Here is a 20911-nt window from a genome sequence, read left to right as displayed (position 1 = left end):
GCTTAAGATTGATGTTGGAGTGTTATAGATCGATTAATGCTTGCTTAAGATTAAACTCCGAGGGTTATAGATAGATTAGACAGTCTCAAGTCAAAATTGACCAATCAAATGCCTTGAGACTATGCTTAGCACGAACTTAAGAGCCAGCATTTTGTTCATAAATATGGGTGTAAGGTTTGTGGGGTTAAGCACTTGAGATTTGCAGGTAAGGTCGTTGATTTTTATTTAAGGGTGGACTCAGGCCACCTGTCAAAGCTCATACTGTGCCATTAGACCAACATTTTTGCCAACATAAATCCACCATTTTCGCTGATTATTTTGGGGTTAGAAGGTTGGGAATTTTTTGAGATTGGAAAACGGCCCAAATGAGCATTGATTAAAAAAAGTTAGCCAGCGGCCGAACTTATATTAGAAACAAATAACAATACTTGAAGTTAGCCAGCGGCCGAAGGCCGAACTTACATTGGAAGCGAATACCAATACTTGAAGTTAGCCAGCGGCCGAAGGCCGAACTTACATTGAAAGCGAATACCAATACTTGAAGCTAGCCAGCGGCCGAAGGCCGGACTTACATTGGAAGCGAATACCAATACTTGAAGTTAGCCAGCGGCCGAAGGCCGAACTTACATTGGAAGCTAATACCAATACTTGAAGCAAGCCAGCGGCCAAGGGCCGGACTTATAATAAAAACACGGCAGTAGGCGAAGCTGGCTGGCGGCCTAAGGCCGAGTTTTTCCAGGACTTACCTGTCTCATCTTCTGACTCCTGCGCATCATTGGTGAGTATGGTGATGAGCTCATTCTTCTGGCTGAGCTCATAGTTGAGCTGTGTGATGTTCTCATTGGCGGCGCGTAGTTCGTTGTCGAGGGCGGCTACAGTGTTCTCTAACTTCTGATTGGTAGCGAGCAGCTCCTTCCCGATGCGGGCGGTCAGCTCCAAGTCCTTCTCTTTCTGTGAGGAAGCAGACGAGAAAATGGGAGGGGATATTAGTTGAGTTTTTGTCATGTCAAATTCTAAATCAGTGATTCCCAAATTGGGGTCCGCGGCTCCCGATGGGGCCGTGAAGGACTTCAGGACCCCCGGGAAGATCAGGTATCAGTTAGACCTGACAGGCGGACCTGATAGAAAGTGGCTGGCCTAAAGGAAGGATGTGTAGGATATGTTTTTTTTTACGATTTCTTTTATGTGGCAGGATTCTCCTGAAGGAGCTCTTCCACCCAACCACAGGTAAAAAAAAAACAAGAGGCACATAGAGAAAGAGAGAGGGGAGAAAAAGAACAGAAAGAAATGTTATCAAAAGATCTTGATCAGAATAGGTTCATCCAACCCAATGTAGAGCATCTGCAATCAGTACCCTCTGGCTGTACTGAATATCGTTGGCCATATAAAACTGCAATGTATGGAACTGAACCAATAATATGGAACTTGTCCATGCTCCATACATGAGATAACATTTGCTAAAGTCCTCCAGGGCAAATACAGTGCATTTATTTTTTGCTTCTTTTTCTTTCTTGTCTCGATTAGTATCTTTTAAAACTCTCAAATGACTCATACCTCGTACATGGTTTGATTGGTTTGAGTATGTACATATATGAAACCGAACTGCAAACTCCTACTACCTATCTGATATGAAATACCTAGCCAGCGGTGAGGATATGAACCAGCTGGCTAGGGGAGTACGGGACGTTAAACAGAGAGGACTAGTGTCTAGCTGTGGGACTAATAAACAGGGAGAACAGCAAACCCTAACCAACCTAGCTGGCAGCTTTTCAAAGGATTCTCTCTGCTTTTAAAGAATAAGTGTATACTTCTTCTTTTTCCTCGCCTTTCCCCGTGTACAGTCGGCGTTTTTCGTCAGCCTTTCAATCAGCCCTAGGGTTCTCGAAGTCTGTCTTTCGGACGGCAGGTTCCATAATATGTAGTTCCAGAAAAAAAAGTTGCATAATAAAAGACAAATTCTATTTGCTATATCTACAGAGTCCAAAAAGAATACATGAGCATATATATGTACTCGTGTATAATGGGGATATGATAGGATCTGGCTATTGATTGGGTCTAATCCAACGAATAATTATAGTTGGCCATATAAAACTGCAATGTATGGAACTGAACCAATAATATGGAACTTGTCCATGCTCCATACATGAGATAACATTTGCTAAAGTCCTCCAGGGCAAATACAGTGCATTTATTTTTTGCTTCTTTTTCTTTCTTGTCTCGATTAGTATCTTTTAAAACTCTCAAATGACTCATACCTCGTACATGGTTTGATTGGTTTGAGTATGTACATATATGAAACCGAACTGCAAACTCCTACTACCTATCTGATATGAAATACCTAGCCAGCGGTGAGGATATGAACCAGCTGGCTAGGGGACGTTAAACAGAGAGGACTAGTGTCTAGCTGTGGGACTAATAAACAGGGAGAACAGCAAACCCTAACCAACCTAGCTGGCAGCTTTTCAAAGGATTCTCTCTGCTTTTAAAGAATAAGTGTATACTTCTTCTTTTTCCGCATTTATTTTTTGCTTCTTTTTCTTTCTTGTCTCGATTAGTATCTTTTAAAACTCTCTAATGAGTCATACCTCGTACATGGTTTGATCGGTTTGCGTATGTACATATATGAAACCGAACTACATACACACATCATGCAAACTCCTACTACCTATCTGATATGAAATAGCCAGCGGTGATGATATGAACCAGCTGGCTAGGGGACGTTAAACAAAGAGGACTAGTGTCTAGCTGTGGGACTATAAACAGGGAGAACAGCAAACCCTAACCAACCTAGCTGGCAAGCTTTTGAAAGGGTTCTCTCTGCTTTTAAAGAATAAGTGTATACTTCTTCCTTTTCTTCGCCTTTCCCCGTGTACAGTCGGCGTTTTTCGTCAGCCTTTCAATCAGCCCTAGGGTTCTCGAAGTCTGTCTTTCGGACGGCAGGTTCCATAATATGTAGTTCCAGAAAAAAAGTTGCATAATAAAAGACAAATTCTATTTGCTATATCTACAGAGTCCAAAAAGAATACATGAGCATATATATATATATATGTACTCGTGTATAATGGGGATATGATAAATAGAATCTAGATATGTATTGATTGGGTCTAACGAATAATTACACACTTCCTATAACCTAACCTACAACAATATGTAAAGCATCAGAGGTCTATGAACCAACACAGAACATTATAATGCAGATACCTACCAGAATAGTATATATCAGAAGAGATCATGTCTAAAGTCTACTTGTACAGAATTTTGCTAACAGTAGGCCAGCACTTACGTATACCTAAGGGCATTTCGTAATTTCGTATGTACATACATACTTTTTGTTTTTGTACATAGGACATACTTTTATTGAAATTTACTAGTCCGATATTATTTTCCATATCAAAACATAGCTTTAATTCTATTTCTAAGTACCAACATACACCGGGGGCATAGACTGGCATATCTGATCAATAGTCCCATTGTATTATAATGCTGAAATTGAATTGATACTAAAAGTGCCTAGATTCCTTTCAAATAGTAAAAGTAACTATGTAGGTAGTTCCTTTCAGTGTAAAAAAAGTTCCTTTCTTTCAGTTGCTCAAATTTATGCGTTTTTCGATCGATAAGTAAAAACAACTTCCGGGTGTCATGATACGTTATGTTGGCTAATGTCCCAGTTAACTAAAGTTAAGTAACATTGTGCGTGTTTGGTATCCAGACGATTGATCGTCTGGGACATCAAGTACTGGCTTTTCCCGGCCCTACTCAGGTTGATGTAAGTGGTTAGCTTGTCGCTGAATGGAGTGGTAAACAACCCGTCACTAAAAAAAACCCTCAGCAGTTGAGGTGTGTCCACACATTGTGGACCGGCGACATCGATCGACGGCCAGTCGACTATGTTTGGACACACCTTTATACGGTTACGTTAAACCTAATGTCGACCAATCACGCTCAGACTGAATGTGTGTGGCGGGGTGGGTGGGCGCTTACGCTTACCTCTTCCAAAAGTCGAGTCACTGCTTCGATGTCATGATAGGTTCTGGTCATTTGGCTCACACGATTGCTGCATAGGACTGAAACAAGGGAAGAAAATGATATTTGGTCATTAATGGGTAATGGGATACCAACCGCATTTATGGGATACGTTCAGTTGAACGAACGAATTGAAGTGTCATGATAGGTTCTGGTCATTTGGCTCACACGATTGCTGCATAGGACTGAAACAAGGGAAGAAAATGATATTTGGTCATTAATGGGCTAATGGAATACCAACCAGATTAGCCGTTAAACCAAATGGTTTAATTTAATCCGTGTGAGAGATTGTGGGAGCACTGGACGAGCTGGGAATTGGGTTCCTCACACTTCCTATCAAAATGTGTCTTTAATGGTTTAATTCCTATTAAACTCTTGTAGTTGAAGTTACACTGAGAAAAAAACTAGGGTGCCGGCAGCCCAATCCGGTGAACGGTACTTGTGCAGAAGTCACGTCCGTGGAATATTGCTACCAAAGGAACTGGCACAAACGAGCAGTGACCAGTGTTATTATAGGGTTAGGTTAAATGCAAGAAGGAGTTTTCACAATTAGAGCAGTGATTAGTGTTATTATAGGGTTAGGTTAAATACAAAAAGGAGCTTTTCTTTTCCACGGACGTGACTTCTGGATAATTACCCTTATTGGATACCTACCGGAGGACCTGAAGGGTTATACTATGGGAAGTCGGCAGTACAGTAACGTTAATTATTACGGATTAATAATAAAGGTAAACTTATCATGTCTCTATATCTTTTTCTTGGTCTTCCTCGTGCTCTATGACAGGAGATGGTGGAGAGGCCTTGTAAATCGACCCATCAGATGAGATGGAACGATACTAGTTATGTATGTAATAAACTAATAAAGGTATAAAACTGCGATATTACTATGAAACATTGTTACCTACTAGCGGACTTGTCGGGATTACTGAGATGTGTAGAACAGAGGTGGGTATTCTATACGACTTTGTCCGATAAGAGTATTAATACAGGGTGACGAAAAACATTACCTATCTAGAAAAACATTTATAGGTATGTAATACCCAAGGTAGTGGAAGGTGAATGGCGTAAACGGAAAAATCAAAAAATTCCGCGAGATTTTTTTCCATCCCGACTAGGGTTCCCAGACGTCCATATTTCGCGGGACATGTCCCGCTTTTTGAAGCTTTGTCCCGCGTCCTGCCATCTTTCTCAAAATATCAAAAATGTCCCGCTTTTTAAGAATATCGGTAAAATGTCCATTTTTCTTTGATGTTGATATTGATAATCGTAATCTGTTTTAACACTTTGTTTGCTTGAGTTTGCAGTTACGAGTATAAATGTAAAAAAAAAGTGAGCTAAATAACATCTTATAATTAGGTAGGTACAATTACTTATTACGAGTAAAATACGATCATTCGAATAAAGTTCGGGAATAACACATCTCTGTGGCCGTCACAGTCATCTTGTAGGTAACCCCTATTTAATTCTATGTAGGTCGGTAGGTAGGTACCAACTACTTTTTTTAAACCAGTTAGTACGATTTTCGAGGTGTCACGCTTTTTTAACTAGAATGTCCTGCGTTTGAAAATTATCATCTGGTAACCCTAATCCCGACACAGATTAGAAAATAAAACCTTTATAAGGAGCTAAAGAATGTTTATTTTGATCCTCTATGACTCTATTAAGTCTATGGGCCTGGGAAACCCAGTATATTTCAACTGATAGCTGATAGATGTTCTATAGAGCTCATTGAATCACTTGTCTTATCACTCTTATCAGCATACAACACAGTTCACCAGCTGATTATAATGAAGTAATAGGTAAAAAATATGCAGTATGAAGTTGTGAAGTGCATATTGTCAGGCTCAAAATAAATACCTTAAACTTTTAAGTCTATGGGCCTGGGAAACCCAGTATATTTCAACTGATAGCTGATAGATGTTCTATAGAGCTCATTGAATCACTTGTCTTATCAGCATACAACACAGTTCACCAGCTGATTAAAATGAAGTAATAGGTAAAAAATATGCAGTAAGTAGTTGTGAAGTGCATATTGTGTGATATTGCTACCAAAGGAACTGGCACAAACGAGCAGTGACCAGTGTTATTATAGGGTTAGGTTAAACGCAAGAAGGAGTTTTCACAATATTAGAGCAGTGATTAGTGTTATTATAGGGTTAGGTTTGTTTGTGAAAACTCCTTTTTGCGTTTAACCTAACCTTATAATAACACTGGTCACTGCTCGTTTGTGCCAGTTCCTTTGATAGCAAACTTCCACGGACGTGACTTCTGCACAAGTACCTATTGAACGATAGAAGTTACCTTTAGATCAAACCTTTGGGGTCTCAAAGTATAGTAACTCACACATGAAAAGATATCAGTTAGCAACTTAACACAAATATGAAAAGATCAACATCAAGTTGGTACTTCGAAAATACAAGTCATTTGAAAAGGTAATATCACTTCCAAAGGTAGATATGATTGATTCTCCGATTCTTGGATTAGAATGTAGGGACAAAATAGAATGGAGGTGAATGTTGCTTGGATAAAAAACGAGTTTAAAAAATTTTTCAGACAGGATTTCGTTTAAAACTATGCACGTTGAAAATTGACGGGCGAAAACACGGTTCACAGAAACTGATCAGTCATGTACCCCGGTAGTCCTTGCTGGCTAAACACTATGCACGTTTAAAATTGACGGGCGAAAACACGGTTCACAGAAACTGATCAGTCATGTACCCCGGTAGTCCTTGCTGGCTAAATTTAGAAGTTCTACGGCCGAAGACATTCACCCACTGACGCGTTAATTACTTCTACAAATCCAACAATCGCCTCTTACACGACCCCACGTTAGGCCAGCCACTCACGTGTCTCTTCTCGCCCATCTGATGAGAGGCATACTACGGGATGGGCATGTTACGACACAGACCACATGCGTCTAATGTAGCAGTTGTTCCATTGCTACGAAATAAAAAGGAGTGGATAAAAATTCCAATCAAAACGTCCGTCGCCACTAAATTAACCATAAACCGAGTAACCACACAGCAAGGTTACTAGTTAATTGAAAACCCCCATCCTGAATCTTCTCTTAGGCTAGCCACTCATTATCAGATAGACCTGACGACAAGTACACCTGATCAGGTCTACCCGTCTACCTGATAGTGTGTGTGCTCATCAGCTATCAGGACGACCTGACAGACGGACCTCTTCAGCCGTACATGTCAGGTCTATTTGTTAGTTTGTGTGCTCATCAGGTGTACCTGTCAGGTCTACCAGATGGTGAGTTGCTGGCCTTAGGTACTAGAACTAGATACAATGTAAGACGCACATACATTAGATAACATAAAGGGAAAACTTATGTACCTCCAAAATAATAATAATGATAGATTAAGGTATGAATGGGTAGGACACAATGTAAAACATACTTCACAATGTAAAACGCAAAAACGGATATTATTAAGGAATAAGTATAAAATAGAGGAAAAATAGGTACCTGTATAATAATAATCAGGTCCGTATTTAGGAAGGGGCCCAAGTACCCATTGAACAATAGAAGTTACCTTTAGATCAAACCTTTGGGGTCTCAAAGTATAGTAACTCACACATGAAAAGATATCAGTTAACAACTTAACACAAATATGAAAAGATCAACATCAAGTTGGTACTTCGAAAATACAAGTCATTTGAAAAGGTAATATCACTTCCAAAGGTAGATATGATTGATTCTCCGATTCTTGGATTAGAATGTAGGGACAAAATAGAATGGAGGTAAATGTTGCTTGGATAAAAAACGAGTTTTAAAAAAACCAGGATCAGAACTGAAAACTCTCCAGGAAGTGGCAAAACACCCAGGTTCGGTTATTGGGGATTTAGAAGTTCTACGGCCGAAGACATACACCCACTGACGCGTTAATTACTTCTACAAATCCAACAATCGCCTCTTACACGACCCCACGTTAGGCCAGCCACTCAATATCAGGTGGACCTGACACCTGATCAGATAAACCTGACACCTGATGAGCACACACACCATCAAGTAGACCTGATACCTGATGAGCACACTATCATGTAGACCTGATAGTGAGTGGCCAGCCTTAGAAAGTACAACTCAGCCCATTCCCCATAGTAAATCACAATCTCCACCCGTTCTCCAATCTCCCATACAGACTGACATTTGAATTGAATCAAAATCGGGAAAGGTTACGTGCGCCTCGTAACCGTGTTTGCAGATATTATACAACTTTTTGATAAAAACCGCACGGCAAACATTGAGATTGATGACTAGGAACTAGGCCAGCACCGCGAGAGTCAACATGCTAAACACTACACTACGAACAGTCATATCTACGTTATGCCGGGCACTCACGCTCAGACTATCTGACAGACCCACAGGTCTGACAAAACTAGGTCTGATTTAGAACATACCTTGTACAATATCTTCTCCGAATAGGACTGAAAAGTCCCCTTCTTCTAGCAGCGACAGCATCAAAGCTCGTGTATAACTGCTTAAATGTTTTTACTGGCGACTGAGTCTGTTATTAGGACCAGAGGTTTAAAGTCACTAGATAACTGGATAACTACTAAGGTCTTTAGTGACCATCCTCGAAAAATACAGAACTTTACGACCCGACTTGGACTTGAACCACCAACCTCCAGATCCGGAGTCCACCGCGCTAACCACTACACTGTGGTGTTCATTTGTTCAAGTCTCGATTTCTGATTTTTTTCTCCTCTTCACTTTTGCTTTTTTTACGTAAGCTTTCAATTTTTAGATGTCTATCTGGACTATCCGTCAATTTGTTTTGATTGCTACTCATCTTATAAATGATGTACTAATAACTTGCTAATTGTTTAATTTTAACATTTTTAACAAATGTTTGTTTTATTTATTAAATTGTTACACCAAAACTCTCTTACGACTCGTATACTAAAATCAATTAGTGCAGCTAAAATTACATAAATAAAACTCACCAAAAAGTTGCTCTCAAAATAATATTAATTATTGTTTACTTAAAAAAGTAAAAATGAGATACCCATCTACAAATTCCATCGAAAGTAATCAAAACTAAAAATCAATCTCTTTTCTCCCTTCACTTTTCGCTCTTTTACGTAAGCTTTCATTTTTCAAATATCTCGTACATGCGTTTTGTATGATCTTCAAATTTATGACTTACTTTTACCAGATCTAGATACAGATCTAGTGAAGTCCTACTAACTCAGAAATTTTTAATTGTTCAATTTTTCTTCTCCAAAGCCAAACTGTTAATTAGTTGCGGTAAAATTCTATGAACATATTATGATGTATGAACATAAAAATTAAATTTGTAACATATGTTGTATAAACATATGAACAGATTCTCTACCATATCGGCGGTAAAAATTGAATATGTTTACTGATTTACTCATTGGTTAGCGATTCGAGCAAAACGGAAAGTTTAACAAATACCCGTGATTAGTATAACATTGGGTAGCGGTGATTAGTACCAACTAGCCAGCCTAGTTAACTCAGTTGGTAGTGCGTCTGCCTTGTAAGCGCTAGGCCGCGGGTTCGATTCCCGCCCGAGGCGTATTTTAAATTATACTGATGGTATAATGTTCATTCTCGGAACGGCTGGCTTTCTCCTATCCTGTTTTCCTTCTCTCTTCGATTTCGGGACGATAAGACCGTAGCAGTTACAGTTCCCTCTGTCAAGCCTCTTGAAAAAAAAAAAAAATAGTACCAACTATACGTACTAGTGGTTAGTTTGCTTTTAGAAAATAGCGCCAATCGCTTTGTGTTCATCACTGGAATGAGATTTTGACTCCAACTATTTTATGATTGTACCACGGCTACTTCGTAGACTTAGAGGGAAATGTAATGGTGTGTCCAAACATAGTCGACCGGCCATCGCGTCGCGTCGATCGACGAGATAAAACTATGTTATCGAGGCAGTGTGGACAGTTCAGTCGATCAATCGACTATATATGTGTGTGTGGACACAATTTAAGAGCAGTAGCCTACTGCTGAAGTAAATGGAACTTTTCAGTCCTATTTAAGCTGTGTTACCTATAATGGAACTTGTCAGTCCTATAAAGCAATTTTGTTTCAGTTTTACAGTTTTCTATTGTTTTTCTATTAATGTTGTTTGATTCTTTGTTAGCATGTTTACTATGGACTGAAAACCGCGGAAAACTCTAATATAATTAACTCAAGTGTGGAAAACTGTATGATTAACTAGTCGAAAACTCAAATAATAATTATGTCTAACATCCGTGTACAATATTAGTAGGTACCTACATTAGTTGACAATATTTTAGTTGAGTACATCCGTCGTCATTCTGTTTCAGTTTTGTCCACTAATAAGCCTCAGTTGTTCCCTATAACACGCATTATCTTGTCCCAATATGTACGGAGGAGTGTGTCTACTTGTAACTACTTTACATGATGTCAACAAATATGGGGGCACGGTTGGTCCAGTGGTAACGCGCTTGCTTGCCATGCAGAAGGTCCCGGGTTCGAATCCCACCATCAACAAAAATTTGTACTCGTTTTTCGATTGCAAATATTTCAACGGGTTACTTTCTGGTGTTCTCGTGTTGACCCAGCACCTAAATGGGAAGTATTGTGTCTCTTCTCGCCCATCTGATGAGAGGCATACTACGGGATGGACATGCTACGACACAGGCCACATGCGTCTAATGTAGCAGTTGTTCCATTGCTACGAAAAAAAAACGTTTTTCGATTGTAAATATTTCAACGGGTTACTTTCTGGTGTTCTCGTGTTGAGCCAGCACCTAAATGGGAAGTATTGTGTCTCTTCTCGCCCATCTGATGAGAGGCATACTACGGGATGGGCATGCTACGACACAGGCCACAAGCGTCTAATGTAGCAGTTGTTCCATTGCTACGAAATAAAAAGGAGTGGATAAAAATTTCAATCAAAACGTCCGTCGCCACTAAATTAGCCATAAACCGAGTAACCACACAGCAAGGTTACTAGTTAATTGAAAACCCCCATCCTGAATCTTCTCTTAGGCTAGCCACTCATTATCAGATAGACCTGACGACAGGTACACCTGATCAGGTCTACCCAGTGGCGTAGCGTGTATGTATGGCGTGTATGGCGGCCATACAACTCAAATTACTCAAAAGTTCACTATCAGGTAGACCGTCTACCTGATAGTGTGTGTGCTCATCAGCTATCAGGACGACCTGACAGACGGACCTCTTCAGCCGTACATGTCAGGACTATTTGTTAATTTGTGTGCTCATCAGGTGTACCTGTCAGGTCTACCAGATGGTGAGTTGCTGGCCTTAGGTATTAGAACTAGATACAATGTAAGACGCGCACATACATTAGATAACATGAAGGGAAAACTTAGGTACCTCCAAAATAATAATAATGATAGATTAACCCCCGTATGTATGAAATCTTAAGATAAACTTATGTTTAACTTAAGTTGAAAATCTTGCCAAATTTCATGAAATCTAGCCAGTTATCTCAAGAAATGACATGAAATTGGCAACATTGTTCGTCTTAAGTTAAACTTAAGTTTATCTTTAGATTTCATACATACGGGGGTAAGGCATTAAGGTATGAATGGGTAGGACACAATGTAAAACATACTTCACAATGTAAAACGCAAAAACGGATATTATTAAGGAATAAGTATAAAATAGAGGAAAAATAGGTACCTGCATAATAATAATCAGGTCAGTATTTAGGAAGGGGCCCGGGCCCTCCCTCTCGAGCTTCATTTATCTCCTTTACCATAGGCCAGACGCCCAGACCCCAAAAATTTGGAGCATCCACCCCCCGTTCCATTAGTGTTTGGGCTCTCGCCCCTCCCCCCCACAAAATCCTGGATACGGCCCTGATAATAGTAGATAATAAATAGCTTGATTTTCCAAGTTGAAAATATTAAGTACCTAATATTTTCAAGACTCTCTCAATTATCCTTGAATTTTCTCATCATTTTCCTCCCATACTTACATCTATTCTTCATTATACAGAGAAGAATCATCTATAGCCTACTAAATTGCCAATGTGTCTACACATAAGGAAAGCTTTACCTGGACTTATCATTAAATATATGGGACAAATGACATGTTAGTTTAACTTATATTGGGTTTAAAAGAGATCTGCCGGGAAAGCCCCATCTTTTTCAGTTCACTAAAGCATTTCTTTATGTAGCATTTCTTTCTGTAATGAAATTTCATGAGAGATGGAGAAGAGGAACCTAAATCAAGAAAACAGTTGAAGTTACGATGTTACCTGTTCTAGAACAGATTTACTAGTATATATATTCTTCATTCATGATAATCATGATATTTGACATGCTCAAGACGTGACTCTCTGCCACTGTGAAACATTTGACATGACAATCATGATTCATGACATGGGACAAAATCAGCAACGTAAAAAAAAAAAAGAAAATGAAAATCAGTGCATGGCTCACAGTGTTGTCAAGTGAATTGTAGTAACATAAAAGATCTTTCAAATATACTGCTGATTCCACGGTTGCCAATATCGTTTTTTACTTTCTATTATTTTTTTTTCTTTTGCTCATAAAAGTCATTGTTATACACATTTGAAATGACAGGGACAAAATCATAAACGCAGAAAAATATGAAAATCAGTGCATGGTTCACAGTGTTGTCAAGTAAACATCAGGCAACACATGTACATTCCTAATACAAAGATCTTTAAAACTTCAAAAGTACTGATTACAAGGTTGCCAGTATCACAGTTAAAATTGTCGATGAAAAATGAACTAGTAAACTACAAAACTACCTAGTTGCTATGAAATGAGGTACTACATATGACAATAATACAGCATGATTAATGAGTTTCAATTCGACCTAGGCAATAACATGCGCCAGTGTTAATACTTTAACTGATAGATTAACGCTTACTCGATGATTATAATTGATCATGAAAACCCCAATGTTCACACTTTAACACTTCCAACTGATAAACAAAGAGCGTTTATTCGATGATCATGAAAATGAATGAATTAACTATCGATCGTCATAATTCATTAATCCAAAATTATAGGATGGACAATTCATGGGAGGATTTCGTCAATTAATCATCTGACAAGTCAATCAAAAACGGATTCATTGGTTCTCAAATGATAAGTGTACAAAATAACGGATTTGTTATTGGGATCGAGACTGACGGGCTAGTAAAATCCTTCCCAAAATTTGGACTTTGGGAAATAACTGCACGAGAGCAAGATCAGAATCAGGACTTTTCACAGGAAGATCAGAAATTGAGAACCCTCCAGGATCAGAACTGAAAACTCTCCAGGAAGTGGCAAAACACCCAGGTTCGGTTATTGGGGATTTAGAAGTTCTACGGCCGAAGACATACACCCACTGACGCGTTAATTACTTCTACAAATCCAACAATCGCCTCTTACACGACCCCACGTTAGGCCAGCCACTCAATATCAGGTGGACCTGACACCTGATCAGATAAACCTGACACCTGATGAGCACACACACCATCAAGTAGACCTGATACCTGATGAGCACACTATCATGTAGACCTGATAGTGAGTGGCCAGCCTTAGAAAGTACAACTCAGCCCATTCCCCATAGTAAATCACAATCTCCACCCGTTCTCCAATCTCCCATACAGACTGACATTTGAATTGAATCAAAATCGGGAAAGGTTACGTGCGCCTCGTAACCGTGTTTGCAGATATTATACAACTTTTTGATAAAAACCGCACGGCAAACATTGAGATTGATGACTAGGAACTAGGCCAGCACCGCGAGAGTCAACATCAAAACAAAAACAACAAAAGAAACAAAACCAACAACAACAATGTTCGTGGAGAACACGCAAAAACTGCACGCTTTGAATGATCTTTATGATTTTAGGACCCCGTGTTGCAATTTTAGGAAAATTTTTAATTTATTCTCAAGATTTTATGGTAAGAAATTAAGAACTAGGTAATTGGATTTTAAAAACCCTCGTCATGAATTTTGTGTTTTGAGAAACTGTGGAGATGAGACGCAAAGATTAAGAACGGTTCAGTTGGGAAATCATACTTTGTCTTTTTGACTGTCGCAATCACAATTTAATATGTAGCTGAATCTACCTAGTTTCGAGAGAATGAAATTAATTAAAAACAAAAAGATTTGTTTGTCTGCTTAGTTTTTGCGTTTAATTGTTTTTCAATGTCGAATAGAGTTGACATTTTGGATACAGAAATCACGATTCTTATTCAGGCGTTGAAATTTTAAATGAATGAAGTATGAAGTGCTTGAAAAAGAAAGAGATTGTGAAATTTCACCATTTTGCTCCAATATCATTATTTCAGACTCTCTGGTGAATGAACTCATAGCTCATAGCCTTACTTATCACTAAAATTATTATCTTACCAAAACTCGTGCTCATAGTACCAACTATACGTACTAGTGGTTAGTTTGCTTTTAGAAAATAGCGCCAATCGCTTTGTGTTCATCACTGGAATGAGATTTTGACTCCAACTATTTTATGATTGTACCACGGCTACTTCGTAGACTTAGAGGGAAATGTAATGGTGTGTCCAAACATAGTCGACCGGCCATCGCGTCGCGTCGATCGACGAGATAAAACTATGTTATCGAGGCAGTGTGGACAGTTCAGTCGATCAATCGACTATATATGTGTGTGTGGACACAATTTAAGAGCAGTAGCCTACTGCTGAAGTAAATGGAACTTTTCAGTCCTATTTAAGCTGTGTTACCTATAATGGAACTTGTCAGTCCTATAAAGCAATTTTGTTTCAGTTTTACAGTTTTCTATTGTTTTTCTATTAATGTTGTTTGATTCTTTGTTAGCATGTTTACTATGGACTGAAAACCGCGGAAAACTCTATAATTAACTCTTTTACAGTTTTCTATTGTTTTTCTATTAATGTTGTTTGATTCTTTGTTAGCATGTTTACTATGGACTGAAAACCGCGGAAAACTCTAATATAATTAACTCAACTCGTGCTCAGAACATTTGTGCTGTTAAAACACACTCATTCTGCGGGTGGTCCATTGGTCTTTCAGAGTATGATGAATCACGCAATGAAGATACGAAAGTGGGACTAGGTGGCTCCCAAAGATACAACCTTCAATGCCGACAGCAAAATAGGAACACCAGACGTCCGTCTGACCTTGTCACGGTATACAAAAACACTAAAATCAGTAGTCTCTGTACAAAATAACGATTTTAGACGCACAAAACTCTGTATAAATAATGTAAGCAAAAGATTTTACAACCACAAAGGAGCTATCAAGCACTATTCGCGTCATCCGGAACAAAACAGTTCAAATTATATCACAAAAAACAATGCACTCAAAACCAACAAAATCTAACATCATTTCAAAGTTCAAGAACACGAAAATACGAGGTGTGTCCTTTGGTCAACCGGACGGACTGCCTGTTAATGAGCAAATTACACAGGCAGGCGAAACGTTCAAACTCTTGAAATACCAAACTTGAAAAAAGTTGCAATTAATATCAAGTATCAAGAAAAAAAAAGTAAAAAATATAGCAAAAATTAAATTCACAAGGAAAAATTCATCACGCAATCCGAGAACTACGACGAAGCTTTAGATAAGCGCTGCTATAGAAACAACATGTAACTAGTACTAGTACCCCAGTAGTTTGTTGCTCGTATTTGCTGATTCCTAGGTCATTTCACATCGTAGCCTTCCCTCCCTCTAACACGGCAACGTCGACCTCAGGGTCAAATGGAACTTCCAGGCCGATAAGCAATCGTGCAATCTCGTGTTGCAGACATTTAGTGCCATAAGTAATACAAGTATGTATCAATGTATCATGGTATGTTCTTTGTGATGAAGATGAATCGGTCAGACGCGGAAACGGAGATAACAGACTCTTGAGTGCGAGTAACCATGAGAATCACTGATGGAAATGATGAGAGTAACCACTTGACAAGGTTAACGCCGGGGGCGTTTTCTAACTCAGTGTGGAAAACTGTATGATTAACTAGTCGAAAACTCAAATAATAATTATGTCTAACATCCGTGTACAATATTAGTAGGTACCTACATTAGTTGACAATATTTTAGTTGAGTACATCCGTCGTCATTCTGTTTCAGTTTTGTCCACTAATAAGCCTCAGTTGTTCCCTATAACACGCATTATCTTGTCCCAATATGTACGGAGGAGTGTGTCTACTTGTAACTACTTTACATGATGTATTATTGTTTATTCAACACATTTCAAAGCAGTATTCGAATGCTCTTAATGAAGCAATTGATTTTTTGTGTTTCATTACTAAAAAGAGACTGATCATTACTTTTTAGTTGTTAATCAGTTATTGAAAAAAAGAGGTAAAAATGTTCGATTTGATAGTGTTATCAAAGACTGAAATATTTCAAAAGAAGCTGATGAATATGATGATACAAAAAACACACTTATACACTTAAGTAATCTACCAAAAACCAAGACCTATCGTAAATTTAAGACCAACATTGTAGTAAGACACGTTTCACGTTCGCTGAGCCAAGATAATATGAGGGTAAATTTCACTTTATCTACATACGAGTATGTTTTAATTTAGATCCACTATAGGAGTGTAGGCAGTACGTACAAGTCGTACATATCTATTCCAGTCAATAAACAAGTAACACTGCTTCGTAGAGGAACAAGTTAAAGAAATCTATGAATGAATCAATGAGTATGATTCATAAATTCATAATTTAAATTATAATGATTTTTGCTCTGCCAAATCCTAAACCTAAATGAAGGCGGAATTCATTTGGTCACCAAAGTGAGTATGATTCATAAATTCATAATTTAAATTATAATGATTTTTGCTCTGCCAAATCCTAAACCTAAATGAAGGCGGAATTCATTTGGTCACCAAAGCCTTCAGTACAGATTGGGTCATTATTTTTTCAATGCCATCACTTTTATAGGATTGAAGAAACGAGGAATTTCGCTATAGAGATAAATGGGAAGTACCTAGATATCTCAAAAGAAAAAAAAAGCCTTCAGTACAGATTGGGTCATTATTTTTTCAATGCCATCACTTTTATAGGATTGAAGAAACGAGGAATTTCGCTATAAAGATAAATGGGAAGTACCTAGATATCTCAAAAACTTTTTTTTTACTTTCATTTACCCTCTGGTTTTTACTTTCTATGACATTGTGTATGTTTATGACGTAACTACATAGTATGTTGCGTTGTGTTGTAACATGAAGGTGCGTCTACCTACACTGTAGTCGACCGACAACGAAATATCGATCAACGAAGACACTGCTTAAAAATAAGGAATAAGTCGATAAATTGAGTACTTAGATCTGTTGTATTCGGAGAAAGGTGCGTTGAACAAAGAGTTTGCGACCACCTGAGGAACAATACATCCAAAAAAAGATGTGATTGTGGCGTAGTTTTCACCTGATGAGACTGAAAAGATTCTAATGTCACGTCACGTCACGTGAGAGTAGTATGGCTGTCCTGAACGAAATTACCTACAATATCATGGGAAAACTTTGAGGTACATGGTACATCTTTCTGACTCCACATGACTTCACGTGACGTGATGGTAGTGTGTTTTCTACCTTTAAACTTTAGAAGTCTAGAAGGGTATAAAAATCGAAAGGCTTACCTTTATTCAGCGCAGGGAGCATCACTCGAAGCCGGATGTTGTGGCAGCCCAGCGTTCCATCATTCGTAAGATGAAACAAACAGTCGGGTTTATCTCCCAGACTTTCATGTAGCTCGTCCGTTGTCTGCGAAAGTTGCAGGCTTTCCAGGAGCTCTTCTTGGGTTATGTTGAACGCATCATCGCTGTCAGCTGTAAAGTAACCAACGTTGGCATCGCTTTCGCTTTCCAAAGTGTCGTTGAGAAATCGTGTCCGGTCCAAAGTGTCAGTGGAAATGTTCGCTACATCTCCTATGTTCTCATTTGAATTACTGTCGTTTGGAGATGAAGTTCTGTATTTGAGGTTCTTGTCTGCAACCAAGTCACTTTTGGCAGCATGGATGTCTTCTTTGGTAGCAAAGGCATGGATGTTTTCAGGTAGTCTAACTGCTGTGGTTGTATGGTTCGTATCCAGCTTGTTACTTTCTGTATTTCTATTCCAGGATTCACTATTTGTACTATTGGAATTTTGGAATGTAATTTTTCACACACAAATGATTTTGTTAGCTCATGAAAAGTTTGTACTTAATTATTTCTTAATTAATCTTCTAAGTATGATTTTTATCTTAATCAAGTTTTAGAGTAATTTTAATATTTCGATTTCACTGTTGATCTCAGATTGAAGAAATCGGCTGTTTTAAACAAGTTCAAATACCTATTCATAGAATTTTAATTTACACAAGACTGAATGGAGTAGCTATATCAATTCTATACCCGGTCCAAATAGGTTTTAGTTTTCAAATTATTCAAGTGATTATTTTGCGTTTTCTAAATGTAAAATATCGCGGAGAAAATGAACAAAATGGAAATAACACTCATCTTGGAAATAGAAGAAATGTTTAACAACGTCCGAATGAATTACCGCTTTCCGTTAACCCCGTTAAACCGTTTGCTCGTGATTACGGCTTAAATTGCAAATAAGGAAAAAAGGAACATGAAAAAGCTTAGACCCATGATTTTAAACGAAACGAAAACAATTCAACTTTGATTATTTCGGGAGAATTATTCGCGAAGTTAAGGTCAGTTGGTGATTCTGCAGGTGGATCAAACGTGGGAACTGAAATTTATGTGAAAAATAGGTTTTAGTTTTCAAATTATTCAAGTGATTATTTTGCGTTTTCTAAATGTAAAATATCGCGGAGAAAATGAACAAAATGGAAATGACACTCATATTGAAAATAGAAGAAATGTTTAACAACGTCCGAATGAATTACCGCTTTCCGTTAACCCCGTTAAACCGTTTGCTCGTGATAACGGTTTAAATAGCAAATAAGGAAAAAAGGAACATGAAAAAGCTTAGACCCATGATTTACAACGAAACAAAAACAGTTTAACTTTGATTATTTCGTGAGAATTATTCGCGAAGTTAAGGTCAGTTGGTGATTCTGCAAGTGGATCAAACGTGGGAACAGAAATTTATGTGAAAATTTGCAAAGATTTTACGAGATTTAGAAATAAATTGCAATGATTGTACAAGATTTTCAAAATAAAGACACTATTAACGAGAATTTTCAACGAAACGATACGCACAAAATGTTCAGAACAACTAAATCAGGAGGCAAACGGAGAAAGCATCCAGATAAAAGAGGATCTTACGAGATTTAGAAATAAATTGCAATGATTGTACAAGATTTTCAAAATAAAGACACTATTAACGAGAATTTTCAACGAAACGATACACACAAAATGTTCAGAACAACTAAATCAGGAGGCAAACGGAGAAAGCATCCAGATAAAAGAGGAGCTTTGAAAGTGGCGAAAGAGAAAATCACAAGAGAAATGCGGAAGGTTGAAGGTTCGAGAAGTTTTGGAAGTCAAGTTTCCAAGAATCAGGAGAAAAACAACTTTCCTGGGTCATCATAAAATCGAGAAAGTAAAATTTACCATCAAGAGATTTGTTATGTAAACACACTGGGATTACACAATTCTTTTTCATTTTGAGACGAAGATTCTTTTTATCGAAATCCCCTTTAGGGGTGAGCTATGTATGTGGGCAAGGTCAAAAGTTTGGGTTGTATTTTTAGGGTACTTTGGGTTACTTCTCGCTTTTAAGGGTGTACGGCCTAAAATTAATAATGTTTAAGGAACAAAAGGAGATCAACCAATTTCATGACACATTTTGATGTCAACCAAAAGAGTAGAGCTAGATTAATTCATGTCCATAAGCCATCTCTGTCTTTCTTTCTTTTGTTTGGAATCAAATCAAAAGAAAGTTTTTAGGAAGGTTCTCTGTTCCCTCTCTCCTCTCTGTGATATCTCCAAATATTTCAACATGGTTTTTAGAAAAACCCCCTCAACCCCCTACATTTCCTAAAAAGGTATAAGGGACGGTACTTACAGTTTCATGGTATTTCTCCTGCAGATCTTTCTCCTGAGCGAGGTGTTCCTTCTGGACAGCCAGCAAGCGTTCTGATTGGCTGCGAGGTAGCTTGGCTATCGTATTGGCAACGTCGCCATCACTTTCTGAACACTCGGACGTTTCTGTTTGATGCGTCGTGTTGGACTTTTCCATTTCCTTATCTCTGAGGAGTCAAGAACCAATACAATAAAAATCACTTTTTTGGGCGCAGGGAACCGTATTTCCACCTATTTCCCGATTTTGAAAATTTCGACCATTGCAATACTTTCTCATTACCTTGTATAGATTCCCAATGCGTAAAGGTAATAGAAAGTAAAAATAGAAAAAACAAAGTTCAACGTCACTGCATAATACATATATAAAGTCTTTAGTGTGGGGTGTTGCTCATTGAGAACAGGTACATTCAAAGTGCTATCGCGGATGGCTTTCACTCTTCTATTGAATCTCTGAGTCTTTGAAGGGTCAATACACAGAATGAAGAAAAATGAAAAGGATAGAACTTTCCCGTTTCTCTATCTATGAAGAGTCAACATTAGTACAGTACCTTGATTATTTCAGATTTCATTACTTCAACTTTCTATTATTTCAACTCCAAAATCCATTGCTTTTTTCTATCTTTCAAAGGATATCACATCTTATCAGAGGAAAAGAAAGTGATCATTTCAACAACCCCCGCCCCGGTCAAAATTAGTTGAAATAATCGAGGTTCTACTGTAATTGATAAAAATGTCTTGTAAAGGAAAGTTTACTTACAAGTTTTTGGTTGATAGCCGCTTGACTAGTCTGTTACTCATTGAGAATTTGGATCGGCTAGAATCTTGAGAACACTTCCTCTGGGTACCCAGTATTCTATTCTTCTCCTAAAGCAAAGAAAAAGTATTTATGTAAAATTGATTGTATAAAATAA

At 38.1% G+C, this 20911-nt stretch overlaps 1 protein-coding gene across 1 annotated transcript; it reads right to left on the bottom strand.

Annotated features, from left to right (window-relative positions):
• Window positions 1-19923: 19923 nt before the first annotated feature.
• Window positions 19924-20860, bottom strand: LOC103519973 (1-phosphatidylinositol 4,5-bisphosphate phosphodiesterase classes I and II). Its single transcript, XM_026831268.1, has 2 exons — window positions 20758-20860; window positions 19924-20167 (listed from the first exon to the last, which is right to left on the bottom strand). The coding sequence occupies exons 1-2, from the start codon at window positions 20796-20798 to the stop codon at window positions 19939-19941; spliced, it is 270 nt and encodes an 89-aa protein (XP_026687069.1). The 5' UTR covers window positions 20799-20860; the 3' UTR covers window positions 19924-19938.
• Window positions 20861-20911: the final 51 nt, after the last annotated feature.

The sequence above is a fragment of the Diaphorina citri genome, unplaced genomic scaffold (genome assembly GCF_000475195.1).
Source record: "Diaphorina citri unplaced genomic scaffold, Diaci psyllid genome assembly version 1.1 scaffold3083, whole genome shotgun sequence".
NCBI classification, from domain to species: domain Eukaryota; kingdom Metazoa; phylum Arthropoda; class Insecta; order Hemiptera; family Psyllidae; genus Diaphorina; species Diaphorina citri.
The sequence above is the reverse complement of the archived record's forward strand: the minus strand, read 5'-3'. Positions and strand labels throughout refer to the sequence as shown.